This window comes from Equus asinus, chromosome 4 (assembly GCF_041296235.1).
Source record: "Equus asinus isolate D_3611 breed Donkey chromosome 4, EquAss-T2T_v2, whole genome shotgun sequence".
In the NCBI taxonomy this organism is placed as follows: domain Eukaryota; kingdom Metazoa; phylum Chordata; class Mammalia; order Perissodactyla; family Equidae; genus Equus; species Equus asinus.
The window spans coordinates 106223938-106244165 of NC_091793.1; the positions used below are offsets into that span (position 1 = coordinate 106223938).

At 36.1% G+C, this 20228-nt stretch overlaps 1 protein-coding gene and 1 long non-coding RNA gene across 6 annotated transcripts in view; one reads left to right on the top strand and one right to left on the bottom strand.

The window, feature by feature from the left end:
* The window catches only part of LOC123285248 (uncharacterized), a 128261-nt gene that overhangs the window by 62859 nt on the left and 45174 nt on the right, over window positions 1-20228 (top strand). For 2 of the 4 annotated variants that reach the window (XR_011502842.1, XR_011502844.1), the window contains exon 4: window positions 12443-12595. The exons of the other annotated variants lie outside the window; for them this stretch is intronic. This is a non-coding gene — a long non-coding RNA (uncharacterized lncRNA). The remainder of the gene's footprint in view (window positions 1-12442; window positions 12596-20228) is intronic. 4 annotated transcript variants of the gene reach the window in all.
* SCN9A (sodium voltage-gated channel alpha subunit 9) overlaps window positions 1-20228 on the bottom strand; it is a 168903-nt gene that overhangs the window by 17116 nt on the left and 131559 nt on the right. For both annotated transcript variants that reach the window (XM_044768770.2, XM_070508042.1), the window contains 4 exons: window positions 19178-19298; window positions 9639-9793; window positions 5731-5904; window positions 1456-1578 (listed from right to left, as the gene is read on the bottom strand). In XM_044768770.2, coding sequence (XP_044624705.2) covers window positions 1456-1578; window positions 5731-5904; window positions 9639-9793; window positions 19178-19298 — 573 coding nt within the window. The remainder of the gene's footprint in view (window positions 1-1455; window positions 1579-5730; window positions 5905-9638; window positions 9794-19177; window positions 19299-20228) is intronic.

Sequence of the window (20228 nt, forward strand, 5' to 3'; positions counted from 1 at the left end):
TGCATGGTGACTACCATGCATTTATCACTGTCCAGATTTTCTTAATTACTCCATCCTTCAAAACCTACCTGTCTTCTTACACGTCAGCTCTAGTCTGAATTTGAGTACAAATGTGTCAAAGACTAATCTGTTAAGTAAGAGCATTGTGCTCCCTCTTTTTTGCAATGTATCAAGCGGGCTCTTAAGACATTTCCAAATGGTGAAACATTAAGGATCCAACTACTTTTGAGATTGTCTAGAGCAAAGGTTGGCAAACATTTTCTTAAATATTTTTAGATTTGGAGGGTTATATAATCTCTGTTGCAAATATTCAATTCTACCACTGTAGCAATAGATCATACATAAACAAATGGGCGTGGCTGAGATCCAGTGAAACCCTTTACACAACAGGCAGCCAGCCTGTCGGCTTTGGTTTCTTGACCCCTGGTCCAGAGCAATAGTTATTACTCTGGGGTCCATGGACCCGTAGAGGTTCCATGCGGACATGAAATTAAATGGAAAACATTATGGTATGATTTCCTTATGGAGAGATGATTCAAACTTTCATGAGATTCTTACAACCTACATGACACTAAAAGAGTGAGGAAGAACAGGATTAGAGAATAAGGTTCAAAGTGGCCAACTCTTGTTCAAGCCTACTTTTTCATCCTCATTTCCTGCTAACCTCCCTACTGTCTTATCACCTAGGCCCACTGATTCTTCTAGTCATTGCTCAAAAACATCTTGTATACTCAACTCTGTGCTTCTCTAACATGTAGCATCTCTGCCTAAGATGACTACCCGCCTGTGATTTGGGGCCCACTCTTTCATCAAGGCTTCAATGTTACTTCCTTGTGAACCCTTCCCAGACTTCTCCAGGCAGCCACTCCCACTTCTATGTTCTTGTAGCACTGTGTGTTTACTGTTTTATAGCAGATGTCACAGAATAACTACTGTTCCACTGTCTGTCTCTCCATGATCATTGTCCCTACTCAGTCTTGGGGGACTGGGGTCCATCTGGGAAAGTCAATAAGCTGAAGTGCCTCAAGGCTCAAAGGAAGTGAACTACAAAATACCTCAAATCATTATTTCATTATTTGACCACCTGACACAGGCAAGCCCTTGATGACTTGTATATGAGAGATGTTGTCAGCACTAATAGTGTCCCCTTCACTTGACTTTCCTAGCATAGGGAAGATTTTCATTTAAGAAGGGAAAAGATCATTACCTAACAATATTATATAAAGGAGGCATTCCTGGAATTGATTCACTCTTTGTTAAACAATATACACTGAAATACTGTGTATATATGCACATGTATACACATTTATATACATAGGCAGTCCAATATATATACATATATGTACATGCATGTCAATATAAATAGTCCATAATTTCTACATACCCATTTTTTCATATTTTATACTTCATTTAAAAACCAAGAATATTGTATTAGAAAGCTTAGTATTTTCTTACCCTCATTCCTTCAAATCTAGATAAAGCTCTTAGAGGTCTTAACGCTCTCAGTGTTCGGAGGGATTTAATGGGGCCAAGGTCTGAGTAGCCAAGAGTGTTTGCGACTAAAGTCACCAGAGAAACCTACAAAAAAAATTTTATTAATCATTTTAATGAAATAATAAAGCATAAAGAAGAAAAGTCAATTTCAACGGTCATTAAGAGCAGCTCAAGAAGAACAATATGATTTTATATATCAAGTTATCTAGTCATTGCCTAAAAAATGGGTAAGATGGATACTTTTGTAAGGAAATAGATTTAAAGGAAGGTTAATCAAAATAAGAAGAAATAATAGAGGGAAGTTAGGTTATTCCTTATATCTGAATAAGAATCACACGTGATTTTCACACTTTTGTAGCCAATGCTATGTACATGCTTATTAATTCTGAACATTTAATTAGAGAAACTATCAAAATTTCAATTGAAATAAAACCCACGGCATAACAAAGTGTGTGACTCTGAAGCTAAGTCGTAGGAGTGTGGCATTAACTCAACCAAATCTAAATCCTAGTACAAACCTTATTCAAAAGCATTTTGGAGACTCATGATTTTGAGATGGGGCTAATTCCCCACAAGACTGCTCTGCCTTATGATTTCTCAGAATTGGCAGCAAAGATCTACCTAGTAGTGATTAGTGGGAGAAAATCTCAACTGTATTGAAGAGAGCATGAGAACCTCTAGGTGGTCTCACTGGCTTCACATCCACACAGACATCCAGAACTTCATCACGTTAGCCAGACCCACCACCACCACCACACCAGGACCCAACAGAAATTTGTGTGCTTATCACAAATGATCTCAGAAAAAGGAACACAGACAGAAATAAAATCAATACACATTTTGGTAATAGAGCAATATGCTCCTCAATGACCTTAGATCTGGATCTGGAAATGCATTCAGCCTCTGAATAAGTTCTATCTAAACTATCCATTTCTTTTACACTGTGTGTAGAAGGAGGCAATGTCTAAGAACAATGTCGGGAACGCAGCTCTTCCTTATGAATTAAGTATTGACTAAAAGATTCAAGTTTTCCAGGGAAAGGTTGGGACACCCAAGAGTCTACTTCCTTATATTTACCTACTGACAGAGTAGGAAAATTCATTGCTCAGAAGTTAACTGCTGCTGCTGTCGGGACAAGTAACCTGATTTATGAATCGGGATGTGTTGTAGGGTTTTGTTCTCATGTAGTTACTTCCGAATGTCGCACAAAATGTAACATTCTTTTTAGTCCTCATGCTATATATCCAGCAGAACTAATTGTCCCTCATATCATTCTTAATTTTAGCCAGTCATTCAGGTCCCTTATTTTCCACTTAAGTACAGTTAAAAAATTAAGTATGCTTTTTAGTCAGAATAACAAGTGTTCCTTTTTTATTAGAAAAAAATAAAGTTTTAAAATGTCTATTATAATTTGAATAGCCCCCTAAGGAAACAGTAGACGTGATCTCCAAACCATTGTTAGGTGTCATGATACTGAATATAATAGAAGCATATGATTGAGTAAACCACAGCATAGTCTGTAACTGAGAATATACAGGCATATACATACATTTATCTATCTCTGCAAGCATATGTATATGCACGATCTATGTCCATACTGATGAATAATGCTCAATCAAGTAAGTTTCAAATATCAAGAAGCCTGAAGAAATCAAAGTCCATCCTCTGAATACCACATCAGATCACTGATTCTGAAACCTGAATACACACCAGAACACTGGAGGGCTTGTTACAGCAGTTTGTTGGGTCCCAACACCAGACTTTCTGATTCAGAAGATCTTGGGTGGGTTCTGAGAACTGTACCCCTAACAAGTTCCCACTTATATATTTACATATACCAAGATTTACTTACCTTTTTTCAAAATCTTAATATTTCAAATTGAAGCTGTATTCCTCCCTGAGTTCAGCATATTACATACTCCTAAAAATTGAGACTCACCAATTCAGATTTCCAAATCAAAATAATTTGTTATTAAACAGCCATGTCTCTTTCTTAACTTAAATTCAATTCTACTTGCAACTGTTTTTTTTTACTCATTTTTTTTTTAAATCTTGAATTTATCTATTTTTTTTTTAAGATTTTATTTTTTCCTTTTTCACCCCAAAGCCCCTCGGTAGATAGTTGTATATTCTTTGTTGTGGGTTCTTCTAGTTGTGGCATGTGGGACGCTGCCTCAGCGTGGTTTGATGAGCAGTGCCATGTCTGCACCCAGGATTCAAACCAAGGAAACACTGGGCCGCCTGCAGCGGAGTGCGCGAACTTAACCACTCGGCCACGGGGCCAGCCCCTCTACTTGCAACTTTTATTTCTTAAGCTGACTGATGAAAACAACAATTCGTGATAATATTTTTAAATATTTTTGAATATCTTAAATATTTTATAAATTTTAAAAGTTCCAATCATATTTAAAGATTAAGAGAAAAGAAAAGAAATAACTACATTCCTCCTATTATTTCTTTTTATTTTGGTTAGCCTTTGTTTAAAACTATTATATTACCAAAGCATCCATCTTACCATTTATTTTTCTAGGCAGTAACTAGGTAATATATATAAAAAAGATGAATCAAAAAGCAATCAAACAATATGAAATTATTAATATTAGGTATCAAAAATTAGAGGTCTCATACAGACAGCCTGAGAGAACATATGAAGTATAATGTATAGCTACATCTTGGGAAAAAGTTTTTTTTTGCAAACCACCTATATAGAAAACAAATATTTTTTTTGGTAATGTTTTATATATTGACCTGTTAAAAAAGAGTTTACTGAGCTTTAGATAACATTGCAAAATCGAACTTTTGAGTAGATATGATTAGTTTGGGTTCAATTGTGCAGTCAGATTTTGCTTTTCATAGTTACTTTGATATAATTGTAATTTTGATATCTATGAATGATACTGTATTAACTTATCTTTTCTGAAAAGCCTGATGATGCACTCTTGGTTAAATATTTAGAGCGCTTGTTGGTACTATAAAAATGTGCACGTTGCCCTGTAATTGCAGACATTAGATGGAAAACAAATCTCTAAAAACTATGACTGATTATAGGATGTTCTTTCCCTGCCCACAAAGATAAGGTTTTCTAAAATCTAGGGGAATTTTTAAGAAAATGAAGAACATAAATCATTCTGAGAAAAATATAATTGGGAGACTGAGGTCATGGATTAATTTAAGAAAGCCTTTTAAAATAATATAAAACATCATATAAAATAATTATATGCGATATATTATTAAATTTCATGATAAAAATATAGTATTTTATTATTATATAATAAAAATAATAAAATGGAGTATGCTAAATAAGAATGAATTGATAATAATGGGTGTGGTACCATTCATTTCTATATGAGATGCCTTGATATCACAAGCTGTTTTAGGATTCTCTTTCCTGACTATTTCAATAAGATGCCTAAAAAATATTTTTCCTTTGTCAAAAATAATGCATAAACTGAAGCATTCTTATGTATTTTCCATCATCCAAGTATTCCCCAGTTCTCTGATTTACTACTTGAAATTATTAATACCTATTTCTCTGCTCCACTGCCACTCTAGAGATGAAGCGCAAATTAGATGTTTGAAACGGAGACAAGAGTTGTGACTCATTTTGGTTTTACCTATCACTGTGACTGAGATAAACATTTTGAAATTTCATGTCTTTCCTTATCCCTAACACAGAGTTATTTAGCTTCAGCACTCTCATTTTTACATAACTTTCAGCTAACATGTCAAGCAACTTGATATACCCTTTTATTTTCTAAATTTACATTGCATCTTTTTTCCTAAATGTTTTTTTATTTCCTAATTTTTTTTCATCTTTTATTTTCTAAATTTATATTGCAAAAAACCCAGTATTTTATCTTTTTAATCTGTGCCTCTGCCTTTTTCCATTCCCACCCCCCCACCTCCTAGTTTTTTATTTTGTTCTTATTTCCAACAGGAATGCTATTCAAATTATATATAAATCACATCTTCTCTGATTGCAGAAAACACATACAAGAGTAAATAATGAATATTACAATGATACCGAAAAGAATTTACATTTGTTGAAGAATTTCTCTTTTAATTTTCCACACAGATATATTTCAACTGACTGCATTAATAGTTCTAAAAACATAAACCTATAGTCTGAAAGTACAGAAAGCTAACCAAATTTTAAATATGATGATACACAAGACTAGTGAAGGTTTTTCAGAACACTAATTTGTAAGAATTTTCAAGTTTACTTAAAGTACCTACATCAACAATTAAGAAATCCAGCCAACACCAAGCATTGGTGAAATATGTTTTATAACCATATGCCACCCATTTTAGAAGCATTTCCAGAATGAAGACGTAAGTGAATATCTTGTCAGCATACTCCAGGATAATCTTAATGTTCTTTTTCTTTTCAATATATATATCTTCAAAAGCCTGTGAAAATAATTTTCAAATTTCAATTCATGTACAACTTAAAGCTTATGATTCATGACGAAGCAGGAAATACAAGTCAGACAGAGAAACCACTAAAATATAGTACTGTTATGGGTCAGCTGACTTTATTCTGGTTTACAGCTAGTGTGTAATGCTTATTTCTAGCCTTCTCTAGTGACCTCAGCAGTGACCAGTGGTCACCAGAGATCAAGAGAAAGAGGGTGCAAAAGAATGAAATTATTTACAATCCTCTAAAAGAACCATAATCTCTGACACCTGCAGGAATTTCCACTCATGTGACTCTCCTTTTATCCCCCTTCAAATTTAGATGAGTCCTAATAATTTAAGACATGATTCCAGGGGCAGCTTCTGAGTCTTGCTCACCCTGCACTCTCCTTCCACCGAGCAGTAGGATTTGGAGCCTCTCCTTCAGCTCTCATATGCTTGTGCATTCCCAGTGCTTACCTGTCAAGACCACGGCAGGATGCAAGGGATGGTTTGCTAAACGAATGAGTGTCATAGCTTAATAGGGCTAGAGAATACAGAGGATGATTTCTTCCTTTGAATCTTGTACCAATATTTTATCATTCATTAAGAGCTTCAGCTCTACAAATCATTGTTATTCACTCCACAAATGTGGCACCTTTTAATACTCTCCAAGAACTTTTAGTAAGCGACAGACGATAATACTGTGGTCATAGATACAAGCTCCTTGGGACATAATTGAAATGGACTTTAAAAATTGAGCTCATGGGGCCAACCTGGTGGCACAGCAGTTAAGTTTGCACATTCCACTTCAGTAGACTGAAGTTCACTGGTTCAGATCCCCGGTGCGGACCTACACAACACTTGCCAGGCCATGTTGTGACAGGAATCCCATGGATAAAGTAGAGGAAGATGGGCACGGATGTTAGCTCAGGGCCAATCTTCCTTAGCCAAAAAAAACCCAAAAACAAAAGGAGGATTGGTAGTGGATGTTAGCTCAGGGCTAATCTTCCTCAAAATAAATAAATAAAATTTTTTTAAAAACTAAAAAAAAAACCCTGAAAAACAAATTGAGCTCACTGAAGACATTGAAAATGATTGCTGACATAAAGAGGTCTAAAATATTAGAATTTTCTCTTTCAAGCTTGAACAATATTCACCATGTTGGAGAACATCCTAAGTGGGTACCATTATACTACTTGTCCATAGTCATGGGCCTGTGCCATTCTTATTCTTCTTATTTCAAGTTCCTCTATCAGAACTTTACAAATGATCCTTAGCACTTTTTGCAAACTGTTGGTATCAATATTGAAGAACATAGAGAAGTTGGGGCAAAGAGAATGGACAGATGTATTAAGATGCTAAAAGAAGGTTCCAGAAGCCGGCAAAAGTTCTGAAAGTCAATGGAACTGAACTGTGCAGGAACTGAAGTCCTGCCTTCATGACTTTGTTGTTTCCCCTTTCCACGTTCTGGAGCAATTAGTCAAGCTGCCTCAACAGAAACTCTGGCAATGCCTCAGTCCTTGCACTGCAAAGACAAGGAAGGGACTTTATCACAAAGAAGGGTGCCGTTCCCAGAACTGAGCTGCAGAGAAGGACCAACCACAAGTCTTGATGCTGAGAACCAAACATTCTGCCTGAGTACACCTTGCCCTGACTAGTCCCAGAGCCTGAAACAGGATTCATCTGCAGGGCTCCCACCTTTGAGGACTAATGTTGTAAATGTGGGAGCAAGGCGGCATTATGTGAGTTCAACTTGATTTGGGGCATAGGCTTTACTGTTACTCATTTCAGTTACCACTCCTTTGTTTCTACCTGGAGTGCACTCCCCTTTCTGAGGAGCCACAATACAGTGAAAAGATATGTTGGCTTTGACTTTAGACTTCAGCCATTGCAGCTCTGTCATTTACCAGTTTTGGGACATTAGGCAACTTTTCAAATTCTTTACCCAGCTTCCTCATTGGTAAAACAAGCAAAATAGCATAATCTCACAGGATTGTTTGAAAATTAAAGGAGAAAAATCTATATAAACATCTTGAAACACAATAAATATGTACTAAATTAGAGCTATTACATTATTTATTTTATTATTAATTAAAGTATTATTAACTAATTACAGTACTTTTAAAATCTACCTCAATTAGCAAACTCCCTGAGTAAAAACACCAGTTTCTTGAAATACCTTTTCCTTTTCTTCCTCATATGATTCATCTGAATTTCAGTTTTGAGAGTGCCCCTCCCCCAACATGTCATCTTTCTTTTCAGACATTTTCAACAAGAGATTACTCTAAACTTTTCTTTAATTTTTTGTGATCTTTTTTCTGAAAGTCTCAGTCACATATGTGACCCAGCATGACTCATCAACTTCCTTAGTAATAATATTAGGAATACAAGATAATGTAGACACGGTCAAGAGTCCTACTTGCATTCCACCAGATAAGTAGAGTAGACTTTTTGTTATTGCAGCTTCTGTTTTTGCGAGAGGAGATTTGTTAGGGGAGGCAATCCACTGTGGGCCCTCGGCACCCCTGCCTGTTGTTGTCTAAGCATGCCAAGAATGCAACGCCCTGACTGCTCATTTCTCAGGGCTGTTTTTGCACAAGCAACCTTGAGGGCTGAGGTGATCTTCTAGGACAAAGAGCAAGGTTGCTTGCTGCTTGCTATAAAAGGACGGGTTCCCTAAGCTCAGTGTTCCTCAGCTGTGAGGTTAACTTGCTATGTGTGAAACGTTTATTTAAGTCCCTACTACGGCCCCATCTGACGTGAGGACCAGGGGAACCAATGTAAATATGTTGAAGTTCGCGCTGCTTTCTATACCATGAGTAATAAAGTCCTTTGTCTCTGACTTGGAAGTCTCATATCTTCTACCCACATCCATGAAACAGTTAATTTATTGTAAGTAGAGTAAAATTAAATTCCAGTTCCATGAAGACTGTCTATGAGACAATATATAAAGTTCTTGAGTATTCTGTTTTTAGTATAATGGAATTTCCAGTGGTATCTCTACTTGGAATTGACCCATCTTTTTTGAGTGTCAGCAGGAAATTAAAACAAGTAAGAAAAGCCTCAGGGAGCTTGTAATTCTCCCAGATCTCTTTCAAAGAAGGTTTGGAATATGTACTTGTCCCATTTCACCCTAAACTATAGTCTATTTTCCCTTATAATAATATGCAAGATTCTTCATAAGCTCACATTGCCTATCTTTGTCACAGTATCTCTGGCCACCACCCTCCTCTCTGTATTTGCTCTTCCTTCCATGACACTTTCTACAGTTTGGCAACTTTTAATTTCCTGAATATCTAATACTGTTTTGTACTTCATTCCCCTCAGCCCACCTTCCTGCCTGGAAAATTCCTATTTATCTTTCTAGATCTTGCAAAACATCAGCAACCTTTCTGAAATCCCAAGCAGACAACTGTTCTCGCTCCAGAGCTTAATCATGTATATATTTCACTTACAAACACCTCCCAGTTCTGTAATCCCCGGTGCCTCTCTCTTCCACAATGCCCTCTGAGGTCCTTGAGAAAAGTACCTGGATCTTCTCCATCTTTGCATTCAGGGCAGCAAGGATAATCCCTGGCATATAATAGTGCTCCATAAATATTTACTGAGCTAAACTAAAATTTTGTCCTTGGTACTAACCATAGGGATGAATTCTTAGGTGAAACAATTTACCATGATATTTTTATCTTCCAACTCATTTATTAAAAATACCATCAATTTAATGCATTGGGTGTCAGATCACTTACCAAAGCACCACTGCTGAGCAGGATCATGAGAACAATGAAGCTCTCAAACCAACTGTGTTCAACAATCCTATAGCAGGTTTTCCTGATGTTCCACCAGATTTTTCCTTTCTCTGATTCTATGTTAACTTGGCAGCATGGGAACCTCCGTACACAACCTGGCAAAAAACATGCATGTAAAATCTTCATACTCAGGATAAATAAAATATTTAAAATACATTATTTAATACAAAGTGCTCCCTATGACAGTTCCTCAACCAAACAATTTCTAACACTTACCCCTGAAGCTGCAAATAGATTCAACTTGGATGCCATCTCCTCTCCTCTTCTCTCTCCATGGTGTCTTCTTAATACTTGTCAGTAATTTCTAACTTAGAATGTATTCTTATTTTCTGTACTTCTCTGATTTCTCATCAACTTCCTCTACAGTGTTTAAATCACTTAGTATTTTTTATTGTTGAAATCCTAATACAATCCTAATCCTGACACACAATAAGCACTAAATAATTACTTGATGAATGAATGAACTAAAATCTCATGACAAAAATGCACTTCAGGGCCCTCTTTGTTGAAAGAGAAACCTTCCTTAATGTGGATCTAGCCTACAATCTGATGCTGCTTCAACTCCTCTATAAAAAACCCTTTGAGAAACACCATTCTAAGTAATATTAAGAAAATTAGTTGAAGGTCCCATAATCAAGTTCAAAAGAAACAGATCCTGATTAGAAGATGCAGATGAAACTGTTTCAAGTATCTAAATTAAAAAGAAATCTGACTTTGGAATCCTAGATGTAAAACCTACTGCTATAACAAATTGAGGAACATCCTATTTAATTTCTTTTTAGGTATATTCATTCATGTTTCCATCAAACATTTATTATCTTCTTTGTACTCAGCTGTGTACATAGTTTCCTCTTCTTGGGGATCTATTTTTGGTTTTGGTTAGGCAGTTAGATATAGAGATAAATGACTATAACTGGATAAGGCAACTAAAATGACAGATATGCAGGGGTTATTTTGGTAGATGGAAGAAGGCCACCTAACATGGCTTGTTTGCTGAGAAGGTGAGGTCCAAGGAGACCTTCTGGAAGAGGTCCATGGATACTTTCTGGAAGACAATTCTGAATTGAATCAAAGTACTAGACAACAAGAGTTTAGGTGGAATTCCAGGCCAAGAGGTAGCAAAATGTATTGTCCATAGGAATTACAAGCAGTTCAGAACTGGGATGAAAGTAAAGTGTACACAAGAGGTATGGCTGAGAGATAAGGTTAGAGAAATTGGTCAGATTATGGAAAGCATTTTCTTCACCTTAAAGAGCTTGCTCTATGACCTCTAGACATAGAGGACTAAGTGAAGGGTTGTAAGCAGAGAATGATACAGGCAGATTGCAATTTAAATAGACGTCTCCAACACTTGTGTGGAGGCTAAGATGGAAGAAGAGAAAAAGGAGGGGTGTGGGGAAAGAAAGACCCAGAGCCAGAAAACCATTTAGGGTTCTGGTTCGGTATCCCTAACAAGGATAGCTTAGGGCAACTCTAGTTAGGAACCAGAGCAATAACAGACTCAAGATATATATGGCAGGGAAAATCAGCAGGATTTGTGACCGACTGGATATGGGATGTAAGAGAAGAGAGGAGTCCAGGACAATTGGGTGGGTGTCAGCAATGACATGAAGACCACAGGAGCAGGAGTTATTCGGAAGGGAACAAGTTTGAGATGCCAGTGAAACTTCTAAATACAGATATCCTGTAGGTATTTCCAGGTGTAAATCTTAAGCTCTGGGGATAAGTCTGGGCTAGAAAAGAATATGTAGAAATCTTTAGCATAGATGTGTCCCCTGAGATCAGGACAGTTATTAAAGTCACACGACAAAAGTATTTAGGGTGAGGAGAGCAAAGAGTCAAGTCTGGAACATTCTAGAACAGCAATATTAAGGGACAGAATCCAGTAGTATGCTGCAGCCAGCTCATACTGGCTCTTAACTACCAGTTAAATTGCCAGGAAATTTTGCTAGCCTGTTTTTAAATGCAGCCATGATCAAAAATTAAATTGTACAAACTTAAAACCACAATTTACTTTAAAAAAAGTTAAAAATAATAAAAACTCTCTAATCACTTTACTATTATATATGCTCTTGTGTATATTTATATGTTCTGAATGGTGGAAAAATGTAATTGGGCTGCTGCGCATCTCTTCCCAACTCCACAGTCAGCGATGTCACGTCAGTAGTTTGACATCTGCCATGGTGGGAATCTTTACATTACAAAAGTCATCAAGTGCTATAAATCAGGGCTTGTTGATTTTCCAGAGTAGACTTAAGAAAGTGATGGAGGAAATGTTAATAAAACAGTAAAACTTTGTAGCCATTACACTGTGAATGGCACAAAAAGTTGAGGAAATAATCTTTCATTATTCAGATTCTATTATCTGATTCAGCAAAGATTTGCTCACATCACTGAGGAATGAATGAAATTCTGACATGTAGTTTCTTTGTTTCCTTTCACCTTACTGATCAACAGATATGAAAACACCAACCAACCTTCACGTTAAAACTATATTTGTTCATCAATTGCAATCATTAGGTATCTATAAAACAAAAATTTTGGCAAAATTCAACAAAAGCATTCTGTGAGAATCAGTTAGCTATATGGAATGTACGATAAAGAATGTGGTTTATAGTATTATTTGTAAATTGGGCACCATATATCCTTTATATCATTAAAAGTTATAATAAGCTGATATATGTATGTATGTATAATTTCTTTTTCTTTGAGAACTGGTTATTAAACATTTACCTGCACACCAGTGGGACAGGTGGAAGAAGAGAAAACCTTGAAGGAGAAGGAGACAGAGTCGGAGTGGGAGAGATGTACAAAGGCTGCGGTAAAAGAGAAGTCAGAGAGTAAAAGGTTTCCTGAAAGACTGGTGAACAGAGCTGTAACCAAGAGAGGCTAGAAAGGTAATGGCTGAAAATTTTAAAAATTAAATTAAAAAATTTAAAGTTGATTAAAATATAAACAGAATTACTATGAAGAAAAGGAAGAATTTAAAAAGAGGAACTACAGTTAATTCCTCTGTTAAAAATTTTTAGATGAAAAATGTCATTTGGAGGGAAGGTAGGAGGTTGGAAAGCCCTTTTTAGATATTTGTTTCAGAAGTTTGTAAGTTAGGCACTTTAAAAAATCATTTCCTGGGGCCGGCCCCATGGCCAGGTGGTTAAGTTCGAATGCTCCATTTCGGTAGCCCGGAGTTCGGAGGTTCAGATCCTGGGTGCAGGACCTACACACTGCTCATCAAGCCATGCTGTGGTGGCATCCCACATAGAAGAACTAGAATGACTTACAACTAGGATTTGCAACTATGTACTGGGGCTTTGGGGAGAAAAAATAAAAGAGGAAGATTGGCAACAGATTTAGTTCATGGCCAATCTTCCTTACCAAAAAAAGCATACCTTAAAAAAAAAAAAGACTGAAAAAAGAATAATTTCCTTTTCTAGAAAACAATATATTTCATAAAAAATATTGAGTATACCAAGTAATCACTTCAGATAATCATAAACTGTATGTCCTGAAACAACAAAACTAGAATTCTCTTGATGAACTACACTTTTTAGACAATGTCTTATTCAGGCTACTTTCATGATTCTGAAGAGAAATTAGTTCATTGATTCAGTTAATAGGAGGATCTTAGCACTTTAATTTCCAGCTCTACAGAAAGATTGCAAGCTCTGTATTTTTCCCCCAAGTCTCTGATGGTTTTGCTTTCCTGTATATTTTATGGTTACTATCCTTTCTCTCTGGAAGCTTCTAAGTTCCCAGCAGGCTAAAGCTGTGTCTGTTAGGATTTTCCTTCTGTTCACAATACTTCCCATAGTCCTCACTATAGTCCTACATAGCTGTGGATAGTTGATTTAAATAAAACCGATGTAATGCCCCCAAAAAAGAGTTCTAAAATCTTCTAAGCCTTTAGACACTATCTGAAAGGTTGCATCTCTGTGATTTCTAGAATTTACATAACGATTGGACGAAAACGGAAAAAAATCATGATGAATGGAAAATGTACACATGGCTTCACTTATTTAACGTTAATTATAATTAACATGATCTCAGATCGGACAGAATTTATCTTCATTGTATTTAAAATAATTACCTTACATCTCAAATGTATTTAGTAAAGAGAGAACATTTCACAAAATGATATGGAAAAATAATAAAAGTGTAGGGCCAAAAGTTGACTCCTAGATAATCTCTTTCAGGACAAAAGAAAACCTCAGAGACAGTGGAAACATTTAAGATGAATTTTTTTTTTTTATATTAGCTTCATGCTTGAGACTTTAGAATTTATCTCAAATTTAAAAACAAAGACCTCGTGCAGAACAGAATCTATCTGCCTTGAGTATAATGGCCAGAAGGGAGAGCTATCCCTTTGGTTAAGAAGATTTTATTATGTGGGATTTATTTCTGTCAGTCTTACAGTTGAAGAGATATATTATTCTTACGATTGGGGCAAGAAAAGGCACTATACATTCTAATTAGAAAAGCGAGTAAACTTTTTATTTGCAACGACGGTTCAGAAATATTGCCCTCAGGATTCAGCACACCTGAATAAGAGTTTCTCTTATTTTGAGGCAGGAGTGCTGGACAGCCTATCTGGCTTTTAAGCCAGAGCATATCCCAAGAGGTTTCCAACCTAGCCGGTTAGCAACGTTATCATACCTTCTTTTTAAAAAGGACTATTAATCAAATGTAAACATAACGAGGAGCTCTCAAACACTTTAATGGGTCCCAATGGGTAAAGGCTATTTCTTTTGGGTGGTTTCATTAATTTGCTCTCGTGATGCATTACATAAAGTCTTTACTGGGTTTCGTCACGTTAAATGAATGCTCTCAAATAAAAAAGACAAGACAGACTACCCATTAAGAAAAATATAACAGCATGATCAGTATAATTAATGTAAAAATTGATTAGGAAAATAAGTCTTTTATTTACTTCTTAAAAATTTCTAAATCCTCTAAAACAAATGTTTTGTTTACATTTTCCTTCCCCAAAGAGACAAAAATAAAAGGCAGAAAGGAGTTGGTTATTGTGTTATTAAAGTTAGAATTAGTTATTAGTTATTTTGTAGGAAATTGATAAACTCAGAACATTTTTGGAAGAAGTTGAGTTGTCTCCTCCTCCCAAATTAACAGAAAATATATTATTCGAAGAGAAAGAGGATGTCTTTATCACACCCTAACCTGATCTTGTCATTTATTAATTGTATAATCCAAAAGAAGTACAGTATAAAACCAAGCAGAGTCATGGCATGTTCGTAACCATACAGGTTGCCAAGACACGTAGATTTAAGGATAGAGAAGAATGCCAGATCTATGGAAGGAGCCTGAAATCTTGAATTATAAAGCTTATGGAACAGAACCAAGACAAGACATGGAGTAAGAGAGAGAGGAAGACTTGAAGAAGAGGAACAAGATGCAAATGAGTCAAGTGACAGTTTTGAAGTTGAAAAGGATCAATGAATGTGAGAAAATGAACAACAAAATCATTTTGGCATTCATCTTCACTGAAAACATAACTACTCTCATTTAACTCTCACACTTCCTTTGAGTTTTCTGCTGCCTTTCAGGGAACAAAAATCCCTGGAGGCCAAATGCTGCTGTAGAGTGGCATTGGTTCTGCTCAGCCCCTGTAGACCAATCACGGACTGGTGAGAGTCATTTCCAATGTAAGTGAACAAGTTCCTGATTTCCCACCCTGATAAGGCCACTCATTTTGAAGTCGTCATGTGGAAACATATATTTCCAGTTTCTGAGGCCCCAAACGTGGAATCATCTTTGACTTTTCTCTTTCTTTCACACCCGACATCCAATCCATCTGCAAATCCTTTCAGCTTTAACTTCTGAATATACTCAGAATGTCATACTCCTGCCATCCCCAATGCTACTACGGTAGTCTAAGCTCCCCTCATCTCTCACCTGGATTACTGCAGGAACATCCAAGAAGTTTCCCAGCTTCTGCCCTTGCTATCCACCCTTGCTATGAAGATGGCATGTTGTGAGAATTTAAATGAGATGCTTATACCATCCATCGAAGCTCTTCTGGTCTGGCCTCTACTATGTCTCTGACCGCAGCTTTACCATCTTCCCATCTCTGAACTTGTTCTATTTATACTGGCTCCTTGATTTTCCTCAAATGTTGTGCATATCTCCACCTCTGGGCATGTGCCATCACTACTCTGCCTAAAATACTCTTCCTTCGTACATTTGCATGGCCCACTTCAATTTTCTTCAGGTCTCTGATCAAATGTTACCTTTTTAGAAAGGCCTTGTCTGACCACTTTATTTATATGATAGTAGGTTCCTACCCCTCAACCTTAGTATTCCCCTTTTCATTTTAGTTCTCCACAGCACGCATCACTTATCTGACCTATGAAATACTTATGTATTTATTTGGGTAAGGGACATTGTTTTTTCACTGCTTTATCTCTCTCCAGTGCTCAGGCCTGGGCCTGGCATACAGAATACAGAAGGTGTTTAATAATTATTTGTTGATTGGATGAAACAATGATTAAGTGGTAAATGGTTGAAAAGCTCAGCAAAATTGGTTGCCCTCTTTAATTTATCTGGGGGAGCATCTTAGCCCAGACGTCCAGCGAGTCTGAAGTCTCCAGTGGAGCAGGGCTGCTCAAAGTGATGTGACTCAGAGATGTGTGTTCCGTTCAGAGATTTTGTCTTTTAAAAAATCATTTATTTAACTTTTTATTGAGGTAGAACATACATAGAGTATGGTACACAAAATTTAAATATGTAGATTGATAGTCTCATGTAACACACACGTGGGTCAGGATATAACATTTCTAGCACCCAGAAAGCACCCGTATGCTCTTTCCTGGTCTGTACCTCCTAAAGGTAACTACTAGGCTGACTTCTATCTTTGTAGATTAATTTTTCCTATTCTTCTCTTTTTTCTCTAGCTTTATTGAAGTATGATTGACAATTAAAAATTGAACATATTGAAGCCATACTACTTCATGATTTAAGTATATATTGTAAAATAATCAACACAATCAAGCTAATTAACATAAGCCATCACCCCACATAGTTATGTTTCTTCTTTTTTTTGGTGGTAGAACATTTAGGATGTATCCTTTTAGCAAATTTCAAGTATACAATACAGTATCGTTAACTATAGTCACATTATTGTTCCTTAGATCTCCAGAACTTATTCATCTTGCATAACTGAAACTTTCACTCTCAGTAGATTTTCAATGGTCAATATCAAAGTTCATTTGAAAATGTGTTTCCATAATATCTCATATATTAAATGCAAATTATAAGTAATGAATAATCTCAAAGTAATCCTCTAAGTATTCTCACTGATATTTTGTAGGATTAAAATAACATTTGTAAAGTTTGATCACAGTAAGATAGCACGTACAGCCTGAAATAGCTTAGCATTAATACTTTCTGTAAAGGATTTAAGTTTTTCTAAAGACTTTTTCTGATTTGAAGCCATAATTTGTTTGATAAGTTCAACTTCTTTCTAGTTATCCTGGATTTTAAGTCAAGGTCATTCATAAAGTGAGTGAAAGAAATCTTGGTAGTATCTGTACAAATTTAAGTTTACATAGTGCTAATCAATTTAATTTCATCACGACGATGAAATACATGATAAAATTCTAAATATCTTTTAAACATAAACACTTCGAAAGCAAACTCCATGTGTCTTGCTAATGGTACTTAGTTCAGCAAACACAAAATTTCTATTAATTTGGTGTCATACTTGTTTGCTTCTCACATAAAATGAGATTTGGCTTGTATTGGAAGAAAATTCTTGCATCCATTGCAGTTTGCACATATCTTTATTTGCCAGTCATTTTGTTTACTGCACGACTGTTATAGGATTCTAGTCCAGAAAATCTTGGAGAACGAAAGCAAGTCAATGATTTCTACAAAAAATACTGACGCTGAGGGTAAGTCCATGAGTAGATCATGAGTCCTTAGCATCGAGGCTATCATAGCTTCTACAGAGATGGTTAACAAAATACTTTAAAAACAATAAGGAAAGCAGAGGAGATGAAAGATAGGCACTGCGCTAATTAATTTATAAGTGTTATTTAATCTCAACCTCCCTAAGATATGGGTGTTTTTGTTATATCCATTTCACAGCAGAGGCCTTTGGGATATAAGATTTGAAAATGTGCTCAAGATCTCACAGAGAGTTCGCAGTAGGCCAATGAGAACTCCCGCTAATCAGGCTCCAAAGTTTGTGCTCTAAATTTCTGTCTTATACTGTCACCTGCTCTAGGTTTGTTTTTTTCCTTAGATGACACAATATTTGCTTAGAAAACACTACTTTCCTAGGTCAAGTTCAAAGTTACTACTTTGAATAAAACCCCTGAAAAATTCCAGGAGCAGTAAGAATCAGTGAGGCAGAGAGTGAAAAGGAATGAAGAGAAGTACTGTTAGAAAAGAATAGACTGAGGCCAAATGTAAAAGGCTTCACATGCCAAAGCAAGCACTTCCGCTTTTATCCTACCAAAGGTTCTCAAATTTTAGTGTGCATCAGAATCACCTGGAAGACTTGGGCCCTATCCCCACAGTTTCTGATCAACTTGTGGTTTCTGTGATCAACTTGTGGCTAGAAAGGAAGAGGTGAGGGCTGACTTAAAGTCTTTACCTTGAGAGGCGGGATAGATCATGATGTCACTAAGTGAGGTAAAGACCAGAGGAAGCTGCAGATTATATGGCGGGAAGCCCACTAAAGTTTGTTTCAAACTTACTAAACTTGAGATGTTTAATACAACAGGTAGATATGAGCAATGAGGAGTTGTAGGCAGATCTGGAACTCAAGACTGAAGTCGGGGTAAAGATAATGACTTAAGAGTCAATAACACAGAAATGGCTGTTCAAGCCATAGACATTAATAGAACCCCTTAAGGCCAGAGAATAAGAAAAGAAGATAAGCAAGGATCAAAATGTGGGGGAACGTCGTTACTGAAGGGATGCGCATAAAAACAGTCACTAAAAGAAAAAGGGGAGGAAACTTAGGACTCTCAGAGATGTAAAAGAAGAAAGGTAGAGAGGTAGAGTGTGGCCTCTGAAACCAAGGGAAGGAAGAATTTTGAGAAAGACTGTGGCCACAGTATCAAATGATTTCCTTAAGAGTTAGTGAGTAGCTTCAACGTTTAATGTAAAGGATAACAGTACCATCTATCCAATAAGCTGTGTTCTAGTGACTCCATGGAGCTGGGAACATGAATTAAGGATCTAAATGAGAAGTATGACCATCCTACAATAAGTAGAGTGCTTTACAGTATAACACACTGTCATTGCAAATTATCATTAGTAGAGTATGGTAAGTGTGGAAATTGAAGCGTAGAAAGCTCCAGTGACTTGCCTTTAGTCATAGAGCCTCGACTGAATCAGCATGGAATGGAGTCTTCCGACTTTTTACTAAACAATCCCTGGTAAGTATCAGGTTTTAAGACAAAAGCCAAAACACGAAAAACAGATGGTAAAGAAGGTCTCAATTGTTCTCTTACCATCTGTAAAACAGGCCTCTGGCTCATCTGAATTTACAGGTTCAGCCTCCGCTTCTTCTCCTTCTCCTGGCAGAGGGTTATCAACTGTGCTGCACTCAGAGGAACTCGATCGGTTCAGTCTCTAAAATGAAATTCGCCAGCCCCCCAGAGAGTTCATTTAGGGATCATTCAAATCTTGCATTTAAGCCATGTTTAATAATCAGAGTCATGCAAAGTGTTATGAAAAAATATTAACAGTATGATGGCCATAAAAAACATATAAACACACATTGAGGTCAGGAAACCTAACAATGCATCTATGCTTGATCTTTCTATCTACACATCCTGTGAAAAATAAATTTTATTATTTTTAGTATTCTAACAAGTAAGTATTTGGACAGAATTAGCATAAAGTAATATTTTTAAGTAAACTATAACATTTTCAAAGTATTGGCCACTTTTGTATTTTGTTTTATGTTTAATCTAAATTTGTATACACCAATAATTATGATTTTAGAACAACCAAGACCCTAATAGCAATAATATACAAGTGCCAAATTGCCAATATTTGGTAATTGACAGGTCATATCTGACAGTTGGCAGAAAAAGCTTGCTGATCCTTAAAATTTAAAAAAGGAAAGAAATCAGTGTAAAATGAAATCCAAACATACTTTTCCCATTATTTCTTGGATTTAAGAATATGTATCAGGATGATGTAGATAGAAGGCCTTTCATCAAGACCAAAAAAGTCAAATATTGTATTGGAATCAAAATGCCAAAGACCACAGCAATTATCTCATCCAACACCACCCATATTAGTCATAAAATTTCAGGATATAGTAGAAAAGATCAGAAAGTATTATTTATAATGTCAAGAGATAGTGGCTACTAAAGTGAGAACCACATGCAAACTCTGAAACAAAGATTCAGTGAAATTAAACATGGCAAACTAACACATGAGAGGAATGAATTCATTGTCATTATGATCATATAACTGATCATAACACAAACAAGCTTTTCCACCCAGAACTTTATGATCAAACATGATGTTTGAACACTTACACATACACAC